The sequence below is a fragment of the Pteropus alecto genome, unplaced genomic scaffold (assembly GCF_000325575.1).
Source record: "Pteropus alecto unplaced genomic scaffold, ASM32557v1 scaffold196, whole genome shotgun sequence".
Taxonomy (NCBI): Eukaryota; Metazoa; Chordata; class Mammalia; order Chiroptera; family Pteropodidae; genus Pteropus; species Pteropus alecto.
Genome location: NW_006439717.1, coordinates 774,897 through 801,850, shown reverse-complemented (window position 1 = coordinate 801,850; position 26,954 = coordinate 774,897). Strand labels below are relative to the sequence as shown.

Genomic DNA, 26,954 nt, shown 5'->3' with positions numbered 1-26,954 from the left:
GGGCAGACAAGAATTTCCTTCCCTCCTCCTGAGAACTGGCCCCAAGATACAATAGTCCTCCTGAGAGGCATGTGTTCATGGGGAAGGGACACCCTGCATCCCCCCTCCAACTTCCTCTTCACAGGCACTCCACGAATCTCCATACTATGGTGTGGATTTTTTTAACTGACAGTAGGATCAGTCGCCTGCCCTTCCAGGCAAGGCAGGAGAAAGGGCAGTCATGATAGGAGCCCGAAAGGCTTCTCTCTCCTCCCCCTGGATCCCTCATGTTCCCTGTCCACAGCATAAGCCAACAACAAAAAGAGCAGCTGCTGGGGGTGGGGAGAGGGAAGGGACTCTGACACAGACACAATGGGTTTATTTATAGGGCCACATGCCAGGGGTTTTGCAGCCAAGATGCCAAGGCCCCATTCCCCAAAGTCCAGCAGGGTTGTTATTATCATCTTAAAAATAATTTTCCACTGATATTTCTCCAGTCTGCCCTCTTCTGTTTTTCACAGTCAACCTAGGGTACTGGAAAAAGCCTCAGAAAAGAAGGCAGAAGACCTAGAGTCTAGTCCCAACACTGCAATTTACTTGCTGTGTGACTTTAGGCAAATCACTCAGCCTCTCAGGGGTAAGTTCCAACATGCTAAGTGGAGGTTGTTCTAGAATAATGGTTTTCAAAGTGTAGCCCGGGGATCCTGAGGCCTTTTCAAGGAGTCTACAGAGTCAAAACTATTTTCATAATACTACTAAGACATTATGCCCTTTTCACTATTATTCTCCCATGAGTGTGTAGTGGCATTTTCCAGAGACTACGTGACATGTGATATCATAACAGATTGAACACAGAAGCAGATATGAGAATCCAGGTGCCTTCTATTAAGTCAGACATGACAGATTTGCAAAAATGAAGAACACTGCCATTCTTTTCACTATTTCTTTTGGAAGATACAGAATTATTTTTCATAAAATATGAACATGTAATGGGTTTACTATTTTTTAAATGCATTAAATGTTTAAAACTCTCAGTTTTAATTTATATGACTGTAAATGTCAATAGGTATATAAGCCATATAAACCAAAGCTCTTTTTTTGAAGAGTGTAGAGGGGTCCTCAGGCCAAACGGTTTGAGAATCACTTTTCTAGACCAGTGTTATCCAGTATAACTTTTTGTGATGATGAAAATATTTATTGTGCTGTCCAATATGGTAACCACTAACCACACGTGGCGACCGAGGCACCTGATATGTGGCTAGTCCAACTGAGAAACTGAATTTTCAAGTTTGATAGTCACATGCAGTGAGTGGCTACTATGCTAAACAGCACAGTTCTAGAAGAATCCCTGATATCTAAAAGATTCCTTGACTTGAGCATTCTAGGTCACTGCTCCTTTCCAGACTCTAGAGACTGGGGGTGGGAAAGGACAGGAATTGATACGCACTCCTGTCCCCAGGCTTTTGCTCACACTATTTCTCAGTCTCTCCTTATCAAAGGAAAGCATCTCAGCCACATGGGCAGTCCTGCCTGGCACTCCTAACAAGGCTTCCTGTTAAGAGATGCTCTCTCAATTCTCTGAAATGACTGCTTCACAACCCTCTTCTCTTTCCTCAGATTTCTGGCTTATCATCTCCCCATATCTCCCCGAAGGACTAAAGCCAGCAGAGGGAAAACCCCTCAAATTTCCTGCCATTATCCTCCTGGCTCCATCAGAATCTTCTGTACCTCTTCATCAACTCCTGTTATAGCAGAGGGGCTGCTCTCTTCCCAGGCAAGGCCAGTCCTTCCTGCCCCAGATCCTTCCCATTTATGTCTTCAGTCTCTCCCTCCTGAAGGGATTTTTCCCATCCACCTTTGAAACCTCTCAGATGTCTTTCATCTTAAAAATAATTTTCCACTGATATTTCTCCAGTCTGCCCTCTTCTGTCTTTCACAGTCAAACTCCACAAAAATGCCAGCCTCCCTTCTCACTTCTTTCTCAACCTGGTCCAACTTCAGCCATAATGACCATGATGCTAAATCCAAACAATATTCTTCAGTCCTCATTGCCTTCTCAGGCACAAGTGTCTCTTCCTCCTGGAGGTGGCCACTTCTTCCTGGACTTTTTTTTTAAGGCCCTGAGACATAGTTAACATCTCATACAACTCATCCATTTGAAGTGTACAATTCAGTGGCTTATATCTACAGATATGCAATCATGACCACAGTTAATTTTAGAATATTTTCATTACACTTTAGTTAGCAACCCCTCACCACCAACCCTAGGCAACCACTAACCTATTTTCTGTCTCTATAGAGTTCCTTATTCTGGACATTTGAGATGAATGGAATCATCAAACTCGTGGTCTTTTGTGACTGGCTTCTTTTTCATTCCTTTTTATGGCCGAATAATATCCCATTGTATAGATATGCCACAATTTGTTTACCCATTTATCATTTAGTTGATAGTCATTTGGGCTGTTTCCACTTTTTGGCTATTGTTAATAATGCTGCTATGAGCATTCAAGTACAAGTTTTTGTGTGGATTTCATTTCTCTTGGTTATGTACCTAGGAGTAGAATTGCTGGGTCGTATGGTAATTTTAGGTTCAACTTTTTGAGGAACTGTTAAATTGTATTCCAAAGTAGATACCATTTTACGTTCCCACCGCGTATGAGGGTTCCAATTTCTCCACATCCTCACCGCTTGTTATTGTCTGATTTTTCTAAGTCTAATCATTATATAAAGTGTGACGTGATATCTATTATGGTTTTGGTTTCTATTTCCCTGATGTTGAGCATCTTTTTCATGTGTTCATTGGCCATTTGTATATATTCCCTTGGGAAATATCTATTCAGATCCTTTGCTCATTTTTAAATTGGGTTATATGTCTTTTTAATATTGAATTGTGGGAATTCTTCCTATATTCTGAACACAAGTCCCTTATCAGATGGTTTGCAAATATTTTCTTCCATTTTGTGGGTTACCTTTTACTTTTTTTATAGTGACCACTTCCTCCTGGACGACTTTTCCCTTGTCTACTATGCTCCTCTACCCCTGACGTCTTCCACCTCTACTTCTACACGTGTATTTTACATTTTAAATAGACATATCAGCATGTTCTCACTGTTCTACGTCTTTAGCAGAACAATTTTTAAAACACAAAACCACAGACTTTATTCGGACCTTACCAGTTTTCTTGCCCACTGGTGTCCTTTCCACTGATGTTCTATCCCAAGATCCAATCCAGGATCCCATACGGTACTTAATCACCATGTCTCCTTAGTCTCCTACAATTCATGACAGTTCCCAGTCTTTGTCTTTTATGACCTTGACACTTTGGAAAGGAACTGGTGAGTATTTTGGAGACTGTCCCCTAATCTGGATTTCTCTGATGTTTTCTCCAATTAGATTGAAGTTATGGATTTTTGGAAGAAATACCAGAGGTGATATGCCCTTCTTGGTGCATTATGTCCAGGAGTATGTGTGATGTTGAGATGGCTTATTATTACCAAAGTTATCCTTGATCACTTGGTTAGGTGGTTTCTCCACCATAAAGTTAGTATTTTTCCTTTTGTGATTAATAAATATTTTTTTGGGGGGGGGGCAATGCTTTGTGAACATGCAAATATCCTGTCTCTGCTTAAAATTTCCTCAATTTTAGGATTCATCGATAGATCTTGTTTGCAACAATTACTATCGTGTTCAAATGATAATTTTCAAATTCCCTCATTCCATGTACAATTTATTAACTGGAAGTTATCTGTAAGGAAGAATTGTCTCTTCACTCCCATTTATTTACTTAATTATATATTTATATTAGTATGGACTCATGGATATTTATTTTATTCTTTGGATTATAAACCAATATTATCATCACTTATTTTATTGCTTCAATTCCAGCTTTGGCCACTGGGAATTCTTTCAGGTTGGCTCCTATGTCTTTTCAACATGCCTCTGTTTAAAAACATTTATTTATTTTTTTTAACATTTGCTTACTTTTGGGCACCATAAGATGTTTCAGGCTTACCTTGTATTTTTCCTACCACAATCACTTTTCCAAGGAGCTCTACCAGAGCTTCTAAAACTGTAAATCTGATTGTGTCCCTCCTGCTTCAAATCTTCCCATGACCTCCTACTGCAGTGGGGACAGACCACAGCCCTCAACATGACCCTGGAAGCCCTGCCCTGGTCTGGCCCCAGAGCAATTATTCTGAAACTGATAGAGCCCACATTGATCTCTCTCCTTGAAGTGCTTCCTGCAGGATCAGTGATTTCAAACTGTAATGTGTCTTGTTTTCTAGTACTCCACTGTGCAGAAGAGGGGACTTGCTATGCTGTCAGAAGCAGGGCTCCCAGAAGAGGGGCTTTGCCTGCATTTCTGTACTTCTTCGGTACTCTGCCAGTGTACTGTCCTGTCGATGAGGCCCCGAACCTGGTGATCTCTTTCATTCCAGAGAGAAAAGGACCAGAAAGAAGGGACAGGTGGAAATGTACAATGGGCTTATCAGATTCCCCAAATACTCGTCACCTAAATGGCTCTAAGGGTCCATATGACAAACCATACTGAGGGGTGAACAAGGGACATTTCAGATTTGTCACTGACATTGCTATGACCTTCCCCAAGCTCTCAACCCATTCCTAAGCCTCAATGACTCCCTCTGGCAAATGGGACTAATTTATTCATTCTATAGGTATTTCTGGATAGATGCCTTGGTATGAGGCATATGCTGGGTACTAGGGGGCAGTTCAGAGATGAGTCAGCTCAGACTTTCTAGAGCTTTCAGTCAGTAGAGAGCGTAAGCCATGCAGGTAAACAGCTGTACTGGGAAGGAAGTTCCACATGAATAGTCTTGGAGAACTTTAAGTTAGAGCTGGAAGAGTTTTTCAGAATTTGAGGCATCAAATGAAGTGAGGGTTTAGATACAAGGAATGGGAAGGGGGTCATTCCAGGCAGAAGGAAGGGCATAAACAGAAAGGTAAGGAGGCAGAAATCTCTGGGTGTATATGGAAGCAGAATGACTCAGTGCAATTAGATTGAAGGGCATTTGAAGGTGAGTGTTTTGTGGTACTCTGGCCCATGCCAGTTACAACTCCTCTCCCATCTCCTGAATGAGTAAGAGAACCAGCATTTTCTCAACACTCTGAGCATTACCAGAGACAGAAGCTGGGTCCCACAGGAGGACCCAAAAACAGAGAAGCTCCTAGAGGCAATAGCAGGGCTGACTACCGGAATGTCAATTATCTGCTCTCAGATCCAAGAGAAAAAGGGCCTGGAAGGCTGCACAGCCTATTGGCTCTCAGGCCGTACCTGCAGGACCAGGAGTGCTAGGGATATGTCCCCTAGTCCCCCATGCTCAGCCCCCAGTACTCACTTCCTCAAGCTTCATATCCTGGCATCTTTCTTCAAAAGGAACAGGCTCTGGCCAGCCAAGTATCTTCTGCGTCCAGACACCATTTGGACAGAGCCCAGAGGTGACCTCCTAAGTTGCCAGCTCTGCTCTGGGAGGAGAAAGTAGCTCTGGTTCGCCCACAGTCTTCCACTGGGCTCTGCTCTTCTTCATGCCCACAAATGGGAGCAGACTTCCTGGATTCTGGTTCTGGCTCCGCCATACTGCATGACCCTAGGTGAAACCTAGAAACCCTCTAGGACTCAGTTTTCCTATCTGTAAAATAGGGTGAGCGCTCTCTGATTCCTCTCTCCCTGCAGGGCATAGCAGAAAAGGATGAGATCATGACTGGAAAGGAATTGCTGTTGAAAAGGCAGGTCTCCTTGCGTGGGGTAGGGTGAGGAGCTCAGCAGGGCCTTTGGGGAGCAGCCATTGGCTTTGATGTCGCTTTACTCCTACGGGCCCAAAGGCTTCCCAGGAAAGTGGTGGGGGTTGGGGAGAGGAAGGGAATGTAAAGCCAAGAGCTTTAGCCTTCTTCTAGTCTCAGGGACAGGAAGTGAGGTGCTGTCTACAGAGGAAGTAAGAAGCAAACACCCCCCAATTTCCCCTCAGTCTACAGTGGAAAGGAAGGCTCCAACTTTAGAAGCCTGCAGGCCCAGAGCTGGGAAAAGAGAAAGCTGAGGCAGGGCATTATCAACACCATCCAGTGGAGAAGCGGGTGTCTTGTCTTGGACACAAAAAACTCAAGGGGCACAGACTGGACGAGGTGGGGAGAAGAGAAGCTGCTACAGTTGAGAAGCCAAGCTTTCCGGGTCACACGGTACCATACCTGCAGTCCCAGCACCAGACTCCTACCTTGTTTCACACCCCCCCCACCCCAGGTGGACCAGATCTTCTGATTACTTGCTCTTACAGTACATGTCCTTTCTTTGCAGCCTTCATCATAGTTGTAATTCTATAACTCTTTATTTAATGTAGGCTTTTTGGATCACCATTTTACCCCCAGAGTCTAGCACAGCATCTAGCACATAGTTGGTGCTGGATGGATGAATGTGCTGACTATAGCTTGAGAATTCCTCAGAAGCTGGTTTTGGCCTAACCCTGGCATCTGAATAAAATTCAATGTACAAAGATGAATGAATACTGCTCAAGGCCTGGGGTGGACGGAGAACCCTGCGGTGGGTGGTAAACATCAGAAACCAATAGAGCTATCAAAAGAAATCTATGCACACTGAGATATTGCCAATAAGTAAGGTGACAGATGAAGACAGTATACATTATATGCTTTCTTTTGGGAAAGGCAAAAAAATGAATACATATTTGTATTTACTTTTGTGTAAAGAAACTCTTGAGCGTTATATAAGAAACTAATAAGTGATTATCTAAGGAGGGAGAAGGGAGTGGAAGGGGAGTGAAATTTCTCAATGTGTGCCTCTTTGTATCATCTTTTGGACTAGGTAAAAAAAACTAGTCAATAAATAAAATACAAAACTTTAAAAAATGTTAGAAGGAATAATCATGTGACCAGGTGATTTCTAAAGCCCCTCCCAGATGGGGCCATCTACTCTCTTCCCGTTAGTAAGTAGGGACCAGGCCCCTGGAACAAGGGAGGGGTGAGGAAGTCTGGCCACCCAGACTCTGGCCAAAGGATGCCAGTGTCTCCACTCTTTCTTCCAGAAATTTCTTCCTGGGCTAGGACAGAGGCCCTTCCAACCTGACTGTGGTATGGCATGGTGACATCAAACTATTCACAAGCTGTTCAGGGCCATTTCTGCCTGGGTAAGAGCTGGGTTCATTCTAGATCCTTGGGAAGAGGGGTAAGGTCTGGCCAAGGGCAAAAGCACAGGTGGGAGGTTGGGCAAGGTGAGAGTTTGGGGCAGGTGGGGGTAGGGTGGGATAAGCAACTCTCAATGTACCTGGAGCTGCTGGGGGTGTCTCAACAGAGCCTCTCACAGAAGAGCCCTCACATCAAGCTAGCTAGAGGTGAACTGAATCAGCCCCTGGGTACTAGAGCTGCTGAGAACCCCAGGGCCATACTCCAGGGATTCCAGGGCCCCTCACAGTCCTGTCTAGGAAAAGCCCCTACCCAGAGAGTCTTCAGGGAGGGACAATGTCAAACCCCACAAGAGTGAGAACTGTAGACCAATGTCCCAAGCAGCACCCAATACCCAAGCTGTGCAGGCACAGCATGGACAGCCAGACCTCTTTAGCCTTTCCTTTAAAAATAGCTATACATTAAAGAAAAAAAAAAAAGCTTATTGAGTATTGAAGAACTCCCAGAGCTCTTCCTGACCAGGCTCTTCTCAGAGGCTGCTGGATTTTTAGAAATCAGTAATAACAGCAATGATAATTCACCTTAATAACAGCCTGGCCTCCTCAGGCCTCTTTCATCTACGTAAATCCCAGAGCTGGTAGAACGGTAATTATCAAGCAGGTGCCACACCCCAATGATGATGTGTTATTAATCTATCAGCACAGACTGGGAAACTGAGGCCCAGAGAGAAGGATTCTCCTCACACAGAGCTAAGGATGCAGGTGCCAGGGCCACTGGGAGTGAGGAAAAAAAGGAGCCGGCTCCACATCTGCTGTGTTTGGGGAGGATACTGAAGACAAGGGCACTCCTTCCAGAGTCAGCCAGATCTGGGTTTGGGGAGAAGGTGAGGAAAGATCCCAGATGTGAGTCCCGAGACCCCTCCTCAGGCTGCAGCAGGGCCTGGTGGTAGCCCTCGCTGGGGGAGCTAAGGGCTTTGAGCTTTGATCTTGAGCCCATACACCCACTCTCCCAAAGCAGACGGACTGCTGCTTTGAGCATTTCCACCATCTCTGCAATGCGTGCAGACACCACAGGGTAAGTGAGGGCTTGGCCCTCCAAACAGCCCCATGCCACGGGCACAGTCCATGAATTGGGAGTGGGGGACATCTTGCAGCTGGGTTAAGTGGATCAGGTCAAGAACCCGTCAAGTGGGGAGACTGCTTTCTGGGGACCTGAGTCCATCTTTACAGCCCCCTTCCATCTTTGGCACTGATCTTAAAATAATGAGATCCTTCCTATAGCAAATCCTTTTTGGATTGGTCATGCTGCAAAAACCTGCAGAGACCCAGCTGGCCTGTTCCCTCCAAGAGGCAGGGGAGGGTGGGCAATAAAACACAGAAGACCAAAGATCTGTTCCCATAGTGGCCATGGAGGGAAGCAGCAGAGACTCAAATGAGGATGGAAAGGTAAAGGCATTGCCTATGCAGATCTATCCACAGCCTATATATGCCTGGTACTGTGAGAGATGCTGGAACGTATACAATCTCAGCTCTGGGGAAACCGTAAGGGCCACGCCAGGCAGCAACCAATGACCGTGTCCTCCAACCTTCCACAGTGGGACCTGGGACAAAGTATTAAAGGTGTTGTTCTAAGGGATCTAAAATTATTTTACTTCCCCATGTTAGAAGGCTAAACAGAGCCCTTGGTGGTGGTGGTGGTGGGTGGGGTATCACTGAGGTAATACTGTGCCCCTTGGAGGGCCCGGCTCTTCAAAATCTCAGGTTCAAGAACTGCCCTCTTTGCTTTAAATTAAGTCAGGCCTCCTTGTTCATAAGAAATTAAAGCAGAACAGCATCACATAAAACACTTGACCAGAGTCAGGAGCACTGCCTGACACTCATCATTGTATGAATCACTCTCCTTTCTGGACTTCAGTTTCCCCATTTTTAACACGAGGGATTTGGACTAGCCTGTCTCTAGGATTCCTTCCAGCCTATGACTCTATGTTGTTTTGATGTGGTGGTGAATCCCAGATTGATTTACATAAATTTGCATGTTCAATCAGAAACCCTAAACTCTGAGTTTAGAAAATCCAATCAGTTCATTAGTGCAGCTAGACTGGGGCTGGAGGAGCCTGCTAGGTTTGGGTGAGGATGTCAAAGCAGAAGGTGGCGGTGGTGGTGACTTGGGGGAGGAGGCAGGGGAAGCAGGAGTGGGAAGCAGCATTTGTTCTCAGAGATGTAGTTCTAGTGACTCAGGGAGGATGGGGCCCAGGGACCCCACTTCAGCTACCAAACAAGGGTCCTTTCTCCTCCTGCTTCTGAGGCCTCTGGCTGGCCAGCCTCAGAGCCACACCCCAAGAGAGAACAGCAGCCTCTGCCTAGCAACAGCTGCATCCTTCACTCTGACAAGGACTCCACCATTAACCATTTTCTGGAAACCTGACTTCCCTGGGAGCTTCCATTCTCCCTTCTAGGGGCTCCTAGCAATAAGAAAGGTTTTCTTGGGTCTAATGTAAGTACCTCCTGCTGCAGATTCACTCCCATGGGCAGCAGGGCTCGGAGAAGGGGGTGCTAGCAGAGGGAAGAGCAATATGGGAGAACATGCCCCACCAATCCAACCAATCCCACAGCCTAACCCTGTCTCCTTCAACAATTCCCTCAGCACCTGGGAGACCAAGGACAAAAACAAACAAGGATAACGTGAGGTCTCTGGCTCTTGGGCTGGAGAGCAAGTCCCAACCTGGAGAGCCTAACTCCTGAGAAAGCCCTAACGCCCCCACCCACCCACCTACTGCAAGAAGGAGGCTGGGAAAGGTGGTAAAGGGGCTGCCTCTCCTTGCAGCTGCTGGGCTGGTGTGGCAGGGCTCTGGGAGGCTCCTTAGCTCCTTGTCTGGGAGATGGAGGTGTTAAGTGCAGAGGTGAGGTAAGTAGGGCCAGGAGGTGGGATGGGCAACAGAAGTGGGCCCTCCTTGTCCTCTTCCTATAAGAGTGTGGATGAGTGTGCAGTGCTCCCTGGCTCGGATCCTAAAACAAGTCCCAACAGCTGAGCTGCAAACTGTCTCCAGGGAATCTGCTTACCCTGCTGGCCTCTGGCTGACTCCTCCTCTCTCAACCCCTCCCCAGAAGCCCAACTCAAAGACTGGCCCGCCAGAATGTCTCACCAGGGCCTAAAGACCTCACTAGGTGGGCCAAATCCTGGCAGGAGTTCACACCTCAAGGCACCAGGGGTGGGCAGGACAATGGTTACTCTTAGGCAGGATAAGGGAATCTACTCCCTTCCGCACAACATTCTACTCCCAAATAATTGCGATTTCTAACTACATGACCCAAAACCTACCTCTCCAAACTGAGCCACTGTACCAAGGGCCTTTCTGCCCTCAGCAATGTTAGTGCTTTCTAGTCCAACTGCTAAATTTTACGGATAGGGGGAAACAGCCTTAGAGAGGCAAGCTGTGTTGACAGGGGGAAACAGCCTTAGAGAGGCAAGCTGTGTTGGCCAAGGTCACACAGCAAGCTAGGAAGCACAGGAACTAGAGCTTCTGACTCAGTCCACAGTTACAATAGCTCGGTCCTCATACACACTGGTTCCACCTTCCTACTTTGGAAGAGCCTTCTTCCCTGCAGCTCAGGCAACCTGCCTCTCCAGGTTCTCACTCTCCCAAAGGCTTGGGCTGAAAAATGATGTTGGAGAGCCCAAGCCATGTCATGTACAGACCACAGACTTTAGAAACAAACTTAACTATTTCCCCAAACAGAAATACATGTGTTTTTCTGAGGTAGGAAGTGTAATAACCCCGGTTGTTCTTAGAGAGACAGGGAACCAATATGAAAAGTGAATTTTGTGTCTCCTTTCTTGCCAGACAAGGGGTCTTAGAGTAAGTTGGCATAATGTTTTGCAAGAGAAGGTCTGCAACAAGGAAACTGGGCTAGGTCCATTTTCCCCAAAAGTATTGACCATAGAATGGTTAGACATTGACCCCTTCTTTACTGTCCCTCAGGACCATCCCTGTTCTAGGCATCTCCTCCAACCACGACCTCTGGCAGACAAGTGTGCTTAGACAGGAGTACCTGTGTGGGAGAGGGAGCAGGAGCAGGGAGGGAATAGGAGGAATTGCCTTAACAGCCAAAGAACCTGTCAGACTAAGACCCTCAGCGAGCATTTAAGAAGTAGCATCTGGACAGGCTAAGTGGCTAGTGCTGAGACACGTGGAAAACCAGGCCTGTGGGAGGTGAGGGCCCTGCAGGCCCTTGGGGTAGTGCTAGGGTTGTATCTTTATCCTGGGCCCAGGGTAAGAAGCATGGCTGGGGTTCGGACAGCCGCTTTCTTAGTCGGGCTAGGCCTGAGGAGTGTCGGGCACAGATAAATTCTCTGCATTCTTCTGGCACCACAGCCAGGATCCAGTCTTTTCTGCAGGCGCTGCCCCGGCACCACGCGCCGCCCAGCCCTTCTCCCTTACTCAGCCTCTCTTTAGTGTTCAGCCCGCCGGGCTCCCCTCTTCCTTTCTGCAGCTCCTCAAAACCACCGAAGGGTCTTTCTCGGAGACCCTGTTCTCTCCGCATCTCCCCACATCCTCCACGCCCTAACGCCCCAGGCCACGGGAACTGCAAGGAGTGCTAAGAGAAGCCCCGGGCTCGTCTCCGCGCCTGCGCTTTGGGAAGAGACTCCCCCACCTCAACAACCCCGCACCGCTAAGCGGCACCCGGACTGTGGGATGCGGGTGGGGTGCGCAGCTGGGGCAAGGTCAGTGCTTTGAAAGAAGGAGGAAGACCGGCCCCCGGAACATCCCCCCTCTCCCGAAAGTTTCCCTTCCGGGGCCACGGAGTGTGCGCGAGGATGGCGCGGGGGGCAGGAGGGGGTGGGGTGGGGGTGGACAGAGTCGCAGCCGGCCCCCCCACCCCGGGAGAGTGCGGAGGAAAGGGCAGGCAACGAGATCCGCGCAGGAAGCCGTGCCGCCCCGTGCGACCCAAGGCTGCCACGAGAGCCTTACCCTTCACACCCCTCACCCCCAGCCCAAGGCTTACAGAACACCCCCACTCGTCGCCCTTTAAATCTCAAGTAGGCCCGGAACTCACCGAAATCAGGTGTTGAGCTGGGCCAGGGCAGGCCGGATGCGCCAGGTCCATGGCGGCAGGTCGGGAGCGAGGGGCAGAGAAGGGGGGTGTCGAGGCCGCCTCTTGATGTCAAGGCTTTAAAGGGGCCAGGGAGCCCCGCCCCTCACACAGGTCCCGCCCCCCGCCTTCCGCGCAGCCAATCCACGTTCACCCTGGATGCGCGCTCCTCCCAGCTCCTCCAGATGTTCCCAGGACGAAAGCTAGAGTCTGTCCCGCCGGCGCGCGCCGCTTCCGCCCCGGAGGGAAGGACCGCCCCTCCCCCTTATAGAGAAACACTCTTCCCAGCCTAGGCGGGGTCGGGCCTGGTAAACCTACCCAGTGCCAGGGTACAAGACGCCAGGCTGGGCCGAGCCGAGGTAGAATGGGGGGCATTTATAGTACAGAAAACTAGTTGCACGCGGACCTACAGGCATGAGCGTCTGCTTCTGTGGCGCTGTGCGTGCACGTGGATATGTGGTTGTGTTTGCAATTTGCCTTCCTGCATACGTGTTAGGAGTAAATACATAGGAAGAGGCTTGAGTGCCTCCTTGGCCTTAAAAGCTCAAGCCTCTCTTTTCTTCCTTTGGGATGGGGACCTCCCAGTAATATGCAAAACTGGGCGCTGGTAACAGGTTCCACTCCTCTTAGAGCAGTGCTGGTCTGCTTCCTTACTGGTTTAGGAGAGTGAAGGCTGGGCAGAAAACACACGACCTTGTTCTCAGCCCCTTGCTATCTCACTGGGGACAAGTTCCTTTCCTGTTGAACTAACACATGCTTAAAGAGGAAAAGCAAACAGCCCACCTAGGCCCCTACAGAGCCTCAGAGATCCCTTGAATCCCATTCTCATTGTACCTTGGGTAATTTGCCCTTCTCTGGATACCGTATAATCTGCATAATCTGCGTAATCTGCATTTTACTAACTGGCCTGGAAATGCAGGTTCTGGACTGGGTTCTGCAAGGAAATACAAAGGGATCCCTAGCCACAGTCTCTATCCATTTTATTAAAATTGCTTCTGTTGCAGTATGTATTAAAGCATCATATTAGTCCAATAAAGGAACATAAAAGATGAGAGAATATAGGGTGCTCAGACTGGTTAGGATTAATTAAGAGTTCCTCTCTGAAGGAGGATCCTTAATTTAAAATGAGATTTGGAGGGCAGAGAGAATTTGAGTAGGATCCAGGCAGCATTAAGGACATGAAGAGACTCAGGAGAGCAAATTATCTGTGTGGGACAGTGAGCTAATCATATTAGTAGGGTGGGAAGTGGGAGAAGTTAATGGAGGAAGGTTTAGTATGGCAATCAGAACCAGGATATGGATTTGACAGGGCAGGTGATAAAGAAGTCATTTTGGGTTCTTGAGCATAGGGGTAGCTTGACTTTTTCAAATGCCTAAGGATGTTATTATTGGAGCCTAAAAGATGTCATGATGATTAGTCCCAACGGCTCTCTTGCTTTTGCTTAAAAATATTTTTTTAAATTTATCCTTACAGTAAAATATGCAGATCTTAGGTGTTCTGTTTGGTGAATTTCAACAATAATATACACCTATGTAATCCCCAAAACAAGATACTGAACCATCACCCCAGAAAATTCTGTCACGCCCGTTTATAGTTGATTACCCTGCACCTAACACCACCCTCTCCCTGCAACTTCCTGAATTCTATCACTGTAGTTTTGTCTATTCTTGGATTTGTATAAGTGGAGTCATAAAGTATGTGCTCTTTTGCATCTATATTCTCTAGCTTTGTAATGTTTTTGAGATCCAGCCACGTGTAGTCTATTCTTTTTTATTGCTGAGTAATATTCCATTGTATGATTTACATCATAATTTATTTATCTACTCTCCAGTCGATTGATAGATAGTTTTAGTTTGGGGCTATTATGAATAAGGCTGCTAGAAACATTCTTGTTCAAATATTTTTGTGAACGTTTTAATTCCTCTCACCTTATTCCTTGATGATAGTGGCATGTTTGGAATCCCACAGCATTAATTAATTCTTATTCAGTCACCCAACATCTATTGAATAGGGATCAGTGGATGAGTTCTTGGTTTTACAACAAAAATTGGTACGATCCTTTCCTCAAAAGGCTTGTTAAGTCCGTAAAACTCCATGTATCTGTTGCATTCCAAAGCTGTGGGGTGAATAAACCTTAAGAGTCTGCCAGATATTTTTAACTGTTTTTGGATGTTTCCAAATAACTAAGTTTTTGGAAGCAAACAGATTTGGATGATTTTTTACTTTTCATTCAGATGTTTTCCTTTTACACAGCCAGAGCATCTGCGCTTGTACCTGCCCTACTTAAAGGCTCTTGCACACTTGAAAGTTTAGGCTTTCAGGTTTCGCAGATTCTTTATGCTTCACAAACCATCTTCACTGACAGGAGGTAAAAGGATAGTTAATGTTGCTCCACAATCACTTTCTGTCTTTGATGAAGCTTAAAACACTTTCATTCCTCAGTGGTATTATTCACTTAAATTATTAAAAATTATACAGAAGTCCCAAAGTTGGTTTTTCACCTATAACACACTGCTGATCATATATTGTTTTTTACTTGAGTTGCCTGTGTTACAAAACAAGCTAGGCTTCTTAGATCTCTGATTGTTGCAAGCTGTGGGAAACAAACCAGTTTGGTGGTGTGCATACAGTGCCAATGACTGACTGGTAGATGGCATCTCCGAGAACCAACCCCTCACTGCTCACATCAGTACTTTGGGGTCTTCTGCTTCAATACTATGCAGTCATTCATTCAGTGTTGGAGCATCTTCTTTCCTCAGTCTAGCAAGATAGCTCTTTGGCCACTGTGTTACATTAGTTAATAAATTGACCCCAGTTTAGAATTCCCGACATCAGATTGGTCAGGTAACTGGCCTTTCAAAACATTTAACAATCTGTCTATTCTCCAGGTTGTATTGACTCTTGAGTGTATTCTTGATGTCTTTCCTGCTCAATAAGAGGAAGAAAGGAGCTGAGGGAAGGCTAATGCTTATTCTATTTACTTAACAGGAACATAGCTTTGCTATTGCTGCTTAATTCTACATGGGGCAATTATATTCTTTGAGTCAGGATGGCATTGCCAGTGCATGCTTTGAAACTTATCTGGCACAGATATGATGGATCTGCCCAAGTTCTTTTCCCTCATTTTCATCAATTGAAAATTCTTATTGAGTCTTTACTATATGCTAGGCACTGTGCATTAGAGAACTAACATGGAATTCTTTTAGGGGTATGATAAGCAATGAGATTGAAAAAGTAAGCAGTGGAAGATCATAGTTTATCCTAAGAGCAATAAAGAACTTTTGAATGGTTTTAAGCAGGGGGGTGGCATAATCATAATTCCATTTTAGAAAGATCACTGTGTTTGCAGTGTGGAAAATAGAACAGAAGCCAAGGACACCAGATGCAAAGTTTTTGTAGTAATTGTGGGAAAAAATGAGAAATGTGCTCTGAACTAGGAAAGTGATAATGGTGATGGAGAGAAGATGACTTCAAAAATAGTAGTACAGTCAGCAGGTCTTAGGATTGGAAGTGGAGGGAAACAGAGAGCTAAGCCAAGACCTCTGGACTGAGTTATCTTGCAAATAGTAGGACCACCTCTGAAATAAAAAACACTGGAGGAAGAGCAGGTTTGGGAAATGATATGCTCACTTTGAAACATGTTGACATTGAAATGCCTGGAGGATGTCTAAGTGGGAATGTCTATCCTAGAGGTAAGAACATCCCAACTGTTGTGCCTCAGGAAGAAGTTACAAATGTGCTGCATACTGACCTTCTCAACTCTCAGGGCAGCAGAGGCTCCCTCTGACAGACAGCAATCTTGGTTATGCTGGGTTGCCATGAAAACACCATCATTTTTTATGTGTGCCATGATGTGGAAATGGTTGAGAAGCACTGATGTATAATGCTGTTGGATAAATAATTCTGAAGCTCAGGAAGAAGATCTGGACTAGAGATCGAGATTTGTGACTCATCAGAACACAGGTGGTAACTAAAGCCAGAGAGTGGGGAAGATCGTGCAAGGAGAGAAGAGGGACTGGAACAGAACCCCAAGGAACAGCAACATTACAGAGGGGTCTGCAGAGAAGAAACAAAACTGGCTTAGTGCTGTCACCAGAGCCCAAGAGGTTTCCAAATAAAGACCAAATAGTTCTGATATTGCTGATTACAAGTTGGATCAGGCTGAGACATACCTGCTGACTTAGCCACATGTCATTGGTGACTAGCAAAACCAGATTTTGAAGGGTTGAGAAAGATGTGTAAGGTAAGGGATGGACACAAGAAGTGTTTAAAACTCTTTCAAGAATTTCAGCTATGCTGTGAGGGAAAAGTTAGATAGATGGGTGGGGCAATGGTGGATGAGTTATTTTAGAAAGACTCTGCTTAATTTAACTTAAAAATATTTAAAATATTATTTTTAAAAAGCACAGGTACATATTCTTAAATAATCAAATAATACAGAAGCAATTATTTGCTGCAATTCCCACCCCCAGCAATGAGCCATTTCAACCTTTTGGATGATTCTTTGATATGAGTAAATATGCTTATCTGCTATTCTTTTTTTGCCTTTAGACGTTTTATTAGTCTCTGTACATTCTTTTTAAATGGCACAAAAATGGGATCTTACCATTCCCATTGTGCTGCACCTTCCTTCTTGCACTTAAAATATCTTAGCAACTGTTCTATATTAACATATGTAGATTTATCTTGTTCTTTAAAACAATTGCATAGTAATCCATTTATGGCTGTACTATATTTTTTCCTACTGATGGGAATTTAGGTTTCCGGCTTTTCACTTTTATCGACTAGCTGTAATGGATAACACTGTACATACAACCTTGCATACTTATGTGAGTATATCCACGGGATAAATTCCTAGCAATGGGATTCCTGGGTGTATGCAGTATACATTTTGAAAAATATTGACAAATTACCTTTCAAAATGGTCATGCTAATTTACATTCCTACTAACAGGATAATAAGAATACCTATTTCCCATATTCTCATCAGCACTGTCTTAAAAATTTGTCAATATTGCTTTAAATGATGAAATGTTATTTTTATTTGCATGTAATTAATAAGGATTAAGATTAAACAAGTTTTCAGGTATTTGCTATTATCATTTTTTTGTGAATGTCTTTTTTGAATAGTTGGATAAGTTGTTTATATTATAATAAAATTTTCCCTTTGTCACATGTATTGCAAATAGTTTTCCTCCTTGATAGTTTGTCATGTGACTTTACTGGATTTTTTTTTTTGCTTTGCTTTCTGTAGTCAAATTTATTGCTCTTTTCTGATATGGCTTTTGGGTTTTTTCTTATGCTTCGAAAGTATTCTAAATTTTAAAATTACCTTTATCCTCTACTATGTTTATGGTTTTCTTTTTACTTTTAAATAGTCCATCCAAGAGCTACTTAAATGGCAAAGACCATTGGTATTTCTCATGTCTGCTCAGAATGACATTTCCATTCTAGACAGTCAGTCCTGTTCGGTTGTCAAAGTACAAAACACCCATTCCTGAGTACCTTTGCCAACAGGTTCTTTTATCCAGGTTCATAGGACATGCTCCTTTTCCTCTTGTCCATCATTACATAAGCTCTTTTCCCGTCAGGGACAGCTCAAATCTCATATTCTCCAGAAAGTCTTCCATGCCTATTGTAGCCCACTAAGTTTTCCTTTTCTGAAGCTCACAGGATTGCATGCTACCTTGGAAGAGCCTCTCCTTTTCTCTTCAACTTTAACATATTTACTGAATGAATAAAATCTAACCTTTGGAAGTCCAGGGTGGTTTAATTTACTTTTCCCTACCTCCACAGCAGTTAAAAGCATGCTAGATATATCGAAGGAATTTGATAAAATACTTTTTGATTTGCGATAAAAGTATAGGCATTAGCCCCTTGTGGCTAATGAGCATTTGAAGTGAGAAGAGCTATAAATGTGAAATACACACATTTTTAAGACAATATTTAAAAAATGTAATATATCTCATGAATAATTTTTATACTGACTGAATGTTGAAATAATTTTTGTACATATTGTATTATATATTTTTTAAAAATGTTAAAAGTATATCCAGGGCAATTCCCTATTCGAGTCCTTTAAGAAGTCATAATTGGTGTTGGCTCCTAAATTAGGTTGATTTGAGGATAAATAAGATGATCCTTTTTTGGAACCAAAGATATTGTCTCCAAGGGCTCTCACTGGTCATTATTGCAATCATTACCTTCTTGGTATCAGGGTCTCACCTTTATAAGCACTCTTTATACATCTTTGAAACTAATTGCTGCAGACTTGAAATGCAACAGTTCCTTCCAAACAGGTCAGATAACTGCTCAGCCAATAGAACTATTAGTAAGGAATAGGTCAGGTTCAGATGCTGAAGCATTGCCCAAAGCTTTTAATGGTTAACTAGATGGAGCCCCTGCCTACCGCTTTGGCACAGGACCATTTCTTGCCATTAAGGAGTTATCCGGGACAGGTGCCATGGGCTTGTAGCCTAATCTCATTGTAGTCGTAGCCCCTGTATTAGTTTCCTGTCTCTGATGTAACACATCGTCACAAACATACTGATTTAAAACAGCACAAATTTATTCTCTTAACAGTTCTGCAGGTCAGAAGTCTAAAATCAAAGTGTTGGCAGGGCTGCATTCCTTCAGGGGAGAGTCCATTTCCCTGCCTTTTCTAACTTCTAAAAGCCACCTGCATTTCTTGGCTCAAGGCCTTCCTTACATCACTCCAACCTCTTGCTTATCATTACATCTACTGTGGTCGAATCTCCCTTTGCCTCCCTCTTTATAAGGACACTTGTGGTTACAATTAAGGCTGATAATCCAGGTTAGTCCTGTCTCAAAATCTTTAAGGATCTTTAGTCAAGATCCTTAATCTACACATTTGTACACATCTACAAAGTCTCTTTTGCTATAAGGTAGCATTCACAAGTCCCAGAGATTAGGGATGTGGACATCTTGGGGAATCATTACTCAGCCTGCCACAGCCCCATATACTTTTCTTCCCACTGTCTAGGTGGACGGTGGTAGGAGAGACCCCCAGCAGGGTCACAAGGTTTCAAAGGGTTCTTAAATTAAGATCTACAGAGAAATAGGTGAATTCAGATCTATAACTCCTGTGATCATTCTGAGATGATTATAAACTGCCCTCATTTCCAATAGCAACGATCACTCCCTCCCAGCATTGCTTCTTTTAAAATACTCTGTAGTGCTGAAGCTGAACTCCTTATTACTTCCTTATCCTAAAACCCAAATATTTAAAGATGCATGTTTTCTACAGAGATGAGGTCTTTTTCTCATAAGTCTTTGATCTAACAAGCCTAGTTGTCTGCGGCATGTTTACAGATTTTGTTTAATACTCTGTATTCTGCAAAATACCTTCACATCCTTCAGCTCAGTTGGGCATAGGAAAGGGGCTGGTTATATTAGTTGTGTAGATGAGTCAACTGAGGCTCAAAGAGGTTAAATGGCTTGAACAGGGTGGCCATACGATGAGTATGATTGATTCATACCTGGCAGATTGATTCATACCTGATGTTCTTCCCACTGCACTGTTCCCAGATCAGACTCAATCCCAGGGGGCTGAGAAGGAGCTGACTATTGGCCTTGGAATCCCTGTCTCCTGAACATGAAACAGATTGAAACCTACTTTTAAGAGGTTCTACTCAGGGGTCAAAGCTAGAGGTAGATAGATGGGAATTTCAGGAATTCAGGGGAAGGGTAGGGTTGCTGGCAAGTCAAGAGTACAGTGAGAGAGTAGTTAGGACTGAGGGAGACTTAAGAGGGTCTATGTCTGCTATATGTGGCTGCCAACTACTTTTCCAAAATATGCATGAGGACCAAGCCTGTTTAACTGATAAGCAGCAGCAGGGGCACTACTTAGGTCCTTGACCTAGAATTAGGTATGACTTCCATGAGGGGAATTCTAAGAACATCAGGGATAACTAAGAATGGCCTGGCTGAAGCTCTTATTCCCAGATGGTGCACAGTAACTCCAAAGCCCACGCTCTTTTACACTGGCTCTTCAGTCTCCTGATTTCTGTGCCCTCTCAAGGCATAGGAGTCAAAGTCTAGATCCTACAACCATATTGCCTAGGTTCAAAGCCCAGCTCTGCCACTTACTAGGTGAGACCTTGGGCAAATCACTTAACCTGTGCGTTTCAGGTCCCATATTTACAAAATGGGGATAATAACAGTATTTACCCCATAGGGCTGTTTCAAGGATTAAAAGTTATGTTGTCTAGTGCATGGTACTATATTATTTTTTTCTTTTTTTTTTCTATTTCTAACCAGGCCTCTTTTAGTTCTTCCTTTTCCCTCTTTCGAAAACTATGAACAGCCCTCAGACCTAGAACCTGGTCCCCTCCTATCATATGCATTTATTTTTGGAATTTACTACTCATTAAATCTCACTCTATATGACTTCCAGATTTTTATATTCAGTCTTGACCTGCTGCCCAACCATCAACGATCAAGGCCTTGAAGACTGGCACTGTCCAACAAACTTTTGGCAATGATGGAAATGTTCTATATTTGTGCTGTCCAGTAAGGTAACCATTAGTCACATATAGCCATATGTGGCTACTGAACACTTAAAATGTGGCTAGTATGAATGAGGAGCTGAATTTTAAAATTTACTTCTATTTAAACTTAAATAAAGTGTCTACTATATTGAACAAAATAGGCATTAGATAAAGCACAAGACTCTAGGCTACTGAAGTATTTAAGAGAAAAAGAACAATGGCATAAGGGCAGAGAATAGGTTGGAGGGTAAATGAGAGAAATCTGTGGTAAGCGCCAGCCACATGGTTGGAATCATGTTATTAGCAGTACGTACTATTAGTAGAATTTGGATTGTGTGACTATTTCAACGTGGGGTTATAAGTGAGGAGAGTCAACTGAAGTTTGTAGCTGGAGCAATGGGAGGATGCCATCACTGAGACAGGATTAGATTTAGAATGAGGGTAATGAGTTTGCTTTGGGGATATGTTGAATTTGCATGTCTAAGAAATATCCAGGGGGATATAACTGCAAAACAGGGAAAATATTAATCTGTAACTGTGGATGTGGGGCTACCAATATATTTGGCGATTACTGGTATATAGGTAGTTGTCAAAAGCATGGCAGTGGAGGAACTCATTCAGAAAAAATATTTAGAAGAGTACTGAATGGAAATCTAAGGAACCCTAATTGTGGTCTGTGTCTGCTTGCATCAGAATCATGTGGGATGCTTTCCTCACTGTGAATGTATTTAATGCCATAGACTTGTGCACTTAAAAATGGTTAAAATGGTAAATTTTGTTATGTATATTTGACAATAAATAATGCAAAAAAACAAAAAACAAAAAACAACAATAAACAAAAACCCAAAAAACAAAAAAACAAATGAAACTAAACAGATTCCTATGCCTCATTCCTGACCTGAATCACTGTTTCTGGAGATGAATCCAGGACTCACCAGGTAACTGTTATGCAAAGTTGTACCAACTGCTTAAGGGGTAGTAAGAAACTAAGAGATAGGAAGAGAATGAAGGGAAGGTGCTATGGTGGAGAAACTAAGGGAGATGGAGGAGTTCAAGAAGGAAGAACGGGTCAGTAGTGTTGACTGGTGCCATCATCGCCCAGGAGGAAGTCTGAAAAGAGCCATAGATTTGGCATTCAGCTGGTTACTGATGAGAGAGGTGAGGGAGGGAACAGAGACTGTAGGGTCTAGTCTTTCACAGGAATTGCTCACGTTTAGCGGTGAAGAGGAAAGATTGCATAAGCTTGAGGAGAAGACAGGACACAGGAAAAGTTGGTGGTTTTGAAGATGAAAGAGAACTGAGCATGTTGATAGGTGGATGGGAGGGAGTCTATGAGGCCAAGAAGACACAAAAGAGATCCTCCATTAAGCATAATTTGGGAGAGGGAGTAAGGGTTGGGATCAAGAACTTAGGGAGAGGTTATTTGGGTAAAAACTCACTGGGTAAGTTTAGAAGTGAAAGGATGGAAGATGAAGAGGTTCAAGACTTAGGACAAGAAAAGAGTTCCTGACACAGCAAACAAGAATGGTACAAGTTGGTGGTTAGGTCATCTGCTTAGATTAGGAGTAGTGATAGAGTCACGAGCCAGTAGAAGGGTAAAAGTCTGGAAGAGTCACTGGGATAACAGTGATCAGGAGCAGCAATTCAGCAAGATTGAGAAGTAGTACTGGAGTCTAATTGAGACTGGAAATGGCATCAACTAACACAATTAGCCTGCACAGAACAGAAAAACTGGTTTTTCTAAATGAAGGTTTGGGTTCCAATATCCTATTATTTACAGACAGTAGTGGCCTCTGCTCTCTCTTGCATAAAGTTCAAATTCCTTTGCAGGAGCTTTTACCTAACTTCTCTAATAATAGGTCCAACGTCTAATTGGTATTCCAGATTCTTGTTCCCTGCTCCCTCTATAACTTCAATTCGAAAATAGGGATTTTGAAGCTCATCAATCTAATCTCTCTTCTTAGCTAGTATGTTTTGTTTTCCCACCTTCTCTTCACCACACAAATCTTTCTTCATTTTCAACTTTCCATCAACTCACGGGTGTTTTAAAAATCAAAACCCAACAGAATTCAATGCTTATCCCACAGCATTTATGCTGCAGTCATCTAATTGTAGACTGCATTTTATGCATGTTTCACTGTACATATTCTTACCCCCATACTAGTGTGTGCCCTCCACCTCCATAATGGTGTGCTTTGGCAGAGGAGATTGACAAAAAAGTCCTAAATTAATTTATTTGCTGGCTTGTTTTCTGTTCTGAGCTTGGGTGAGGTTTTTTCTTGAGCTGAAACCTCCCTGGTTAGAATGGGTAAAAGCAGAGGTTTCTTATCATCCCCAGATTCACAGGGCATTCTCAACCATACTTGTCACGTTTATTATATATAATTATATATATCATATACAATCCCACTTCATTCATTTCATTTGTGCCAGTTGGATTTTGGGTTCATAATTTAAATATTTTAAACATTTTTAAAATGCCAGCCCGTGCATCCTGACTAGTATCTGTAACTGATGTGCTGAGCCTGGTCAGGCTGGAAAGTTATTCTTCCTACTAATCCTTTCCTTTAGCCAGGCCAGTGACTCTTCTTTCCAGATTATATTGTGAGGTTTTGCACAGAAGCAGCAAGAGTAAGTCCAGAAGCCTGAAAAAGTCAGATCAGATTCAAGGGGCCTAGGGAACTGAAACATTCTAAGGCTAGCCTGGCCTTTACAAATAACCATCAAAAGAGGCCCTTCCATATTCCAGAAACAGGATAACTTTCTTTGGGCCATCTCAATCCAGATAGCCCAGCTCATTACTCCACTGATGCATTTTCTTCTGGGATCATTCCAAACGATGGGGAACAGATACTGATCTTTCAGTTGCATGTCTTGGACATTTCGCCAAAAGCTTCTGCAAGGTTTTAAACCAGCCTAACTGTTAAGGAGTTACGGAGAGTGAACTTAATTCTCAGTGTAAAACCCTCTCAATGTCTCTTTCCTAGTCTTCTAGTCCTCTCATCTCACTATCTCCAGAATCTTAACCTGTTCCTTTCTTTCCCTTCTTCTACCAGTGATTCAGGGATCAGATGAGTCTCTGTGGTTTGTCTTGCCCTGAAGAGCAGAAGGCTTCGGTCCCAGCTGGTGTTGCCAAAGCAACATACTAATTCCATGCCATGGTCCTGGGTCAAGATCTTCACAATCTGACTGGCCATATCACCTCTGATGGCAAGGGAGTGGAAGTGGTCAAAATCATGGAGACCCAGCTTTCGGAGACGCCTTGCAGCTGCCCGGTAACACTTCCAGGGCTGTGGCTCCACAAGGAGGTAGCGACAGAGGGAGGAAAGGTGAGCCAGGAACTCCCACAGGCCACGGTCCCCATGGTTCAGATGAATCCACATGGTTATTGACATGCAGAAACCAATGTCAAAAACTGAGCATCCAAACTGACTTAAGAAAGAGCCCAGGAGAGCCTTCCGTCTCCTTTGATTCATGAAGTCCAGGGTTATAAAAGTCAAGGCATCAGGAAAAGGGCATTCTTTTTCAGCTCGCTCCACCAGGACTGGATCTATGTCACAGCAGAGGAGACGGAGTTCTCCTGAGGCATCTGAACAAGTCTCCTCCTCACGTAGGGCAAGGAAGTGTTTGTACAGAGCCACACTCAGATCCTAGAGGAATCCAAAAGAGCTTTGTCATTGCAGCCTTCAACCAGTGAATGGAAGAGAAACCTATCTCCTATCCTCTGATCTTTTATTGAGACTGCCACTGATTCCTGTCTTTAGAGGATGAGAGGCTCCAAAACTGTATAGCCTAGGGAGGTTGCCTGGAAAGTTTTCCAGAGCAGGCTGTCAGCACCCTCCAGGGGTGACAAGCTGTAATGCATCATCTCTATACTTTCAGACTATGATGGCTAATTGGGTTGTATGGTTTTAAGTTACAGCCCAAGAGATGCAAGAAAGAAACCTGGTAAACTTGCTATCGTTTTCTTTTTTGGGTATCTTGGACTCCAGGGAAAAGCAAAGAGTTCTAGGAGTATAACCAGTGTTCCTTACCAATAAGGTGAGGAATAAAGCAAGCACCATCTTATAAAAACCTGCTACTCAGACCTATGGTTGGGAAAGTGGATTCTCAAAAGTCCTCATCCAGCATTCACTCTATAGCCTCAGTTTTACTATCTGTCTTATGCTCACCACCCTCTTCTGAGACTTACTCTGCTTCTGCATTCATCACTTCTAAAAGTCACTGCTGACCTCCTTTGATGATTTGTGATTTTCACCATCTTAGCATTTTTTTGACTCTTACAAAAGTTGCCATCTCCTTTTTCTAACTTTGATTTCTATAACCATATAAATAACTCACATTCATGTTGTTCTATACAGTTTTTTTTCAAGGCATTTTCCTTTTCACTACCTCATTTGCTCTATGCAACAGTCCTGTGAAGAACATATTTATGCCTTTTGTGCAGGTGAAGTGTGGCTGGAAACAACCCAGATGTCCCATAATAGTAGCATGAATAACGTGATATTTTTATTAAGATGGAATACTAAGTAGTTAAAAATGAAGGAATTCAGCTCAGTGCAGCAACATAGATGGTTTTCACAAATATACAATGCTGAGTAAAAGAGCAAGACATAAAAGAAAATACATAGCAAGCTTCCATTTATATGAAGTTCGAAAATGGATAAAATTAAACTTCATTGTTTAGGGATACAAAAATAGTAAGCTATAAAGAAAAGCAAAGAAACAGTAATAATAAAAGTCAAGCTAGTTGTTACCTCTGGGTAGAGACGGGGGTTTACGAACAGGAAAAAGCGTATGGGAGACTTCTGGAATGCTGACAATGTTTTATTCTTAATCTGAACAGTAGTCATAAAGGTGTCTGCTTTATAATTCATAAAGTATAGATTTATGTTTTATGTACTTTTCTTTATGTGTGGCATAGTTTACCAAGAACAAAACTGTATTTTAAAAATTATGGTTCAGAGGCTAGTGACTTACTTGTCCAATATCACAGCAAGAGTTAGGCTACATTACGTTCTCTTCTACATCAGATTCTTACTCTTTAATGGGCATACACATCACCTAGGGATCTTGTTAAAATAAAGGCTGATTTAGCAGATCTGTGGCAAGGGCTGAAAGTCTGTAGTTCTAATAAGCTTTCAAGTCATGCCAATGCTGTAGTTTAAGGACCACACTTTGAGTAGGAAGGTCCTCTACTAAGCTGCTTAATTTTACCAACTCTCTATTTACTTGTTTGCTGTCTCCCTCCTCCTAACAAATCTTGAGTATGCCCTATGTTTGACCAGTAATTTTGTCACATCAGTCGCTCCTCTACCACATCTCTTCATCCTATTCATCACGAATTCCCCAATCCTAGAGTCCCTGGAAACATAAAAAAGAAAATACAGACTCAAAGGCTGAATCTCCCAAGATCCCGATTCAATAGGTCTAGAGCGGGGGTCTAGGAGTTTTAAAATTTAAACAAAGCACTCCATAAATTATGGCATATCTATACGATAAAATATTTCAAAGCTGCTGAAAAAGAATGTAGCATGAGTGATCTCGAAATTATTAAATGAAAAGGCACAAAATAGTGTGCTACTATTTATAGAACTAAAAGAGGTGAGATATTTACATATATATAAATGCTTGTATACACATAGGATACACATGCATACCCAAGAAATTATAAAAAGCAGTTGCCACTATATAGGGGAAAAGGAAGATTTAGATCAGGAGTAGAGACTTGCTCCCTAAATATACGAGCAGGTTTGAGAACCGCTGCCCTAGTTAACTGCAACGATGCCCTTGCCTCTAATATGTATATATACTACTGTCAACTTTAGAATCTTTGGTTTCCTAGTGCCTTTCATGAAATCCCAAACCTTAAGCCCAATCTCACTTTTCTATTGCTTTCCCCGATTTCCTATATCATCAGAATGGAGAAAATGTTTGCAGGGGACACCCAGACACCCACCTATCTGCTCATTCTGGCTTTGAGTCTGTACCCGAATGTCCTCCTCCCTTTATTAGCTGTGTCCCTATAGCCTTCGACCCTCCACCGGAAGTCTCTTCTGCAGAAGACCAGCAATACTATAAAATTCTTCCCACCCACTCCCGCTTCCAGAGGTGGAGTAAGAGTATTAACTTTTGAAGAATTTGGTGTCAGACATTTAGCTATTTTGCATGTGGTCTGACGATAACCATTATACGTCTAAGAATACTTTGCAGTAAGAAAACGTGGCAA

The 26,954-nt window shown here is 43.5% G+C and overlaps 2 protein-coding genes across 2 annotated transcripts in view; both read right to left on the bottom strand.

Annotated features, from left to right (window-relative positions):
- The window catches only part of NCKAP5L (NCK associated protein 5 like), a 35,979-nt gene extending 23,647 nt beyond the window's left edge, over window positions 1-12,332 (bottom strand). The window contains exon 1 of the mRNA XM_006916796.3: window positions 12,180-12,332. The gene's annotated coding sequence lies outside the window, so the exon portion shown is untranslated. The remainder of the gene's footprint in view (window positions 1-12,179) is intronic.
- Window positions 12,333-17,239: 4,907 nt separating this feature from the next.
- Window positions 17,240-26,954, bottom strand: part of BCDIN3D (BCDIN3 domain containing RNA methyltransferase) — a 10,566-nt gene continuing 851 nt past the window's right edge. Inside the window, exon 2 of the mRNA XM_006916795.3 lies at window positions 17,240-24,375. Coding sequence (XP_006916857.1) covers window positions 23,734-24,375 — 642 coding nt within the window. The 3' untranslated portion in view covers window positions 17,240-23,733. The remainder of the gene's footprint in view (window positions 24,376-26,954) is intronic.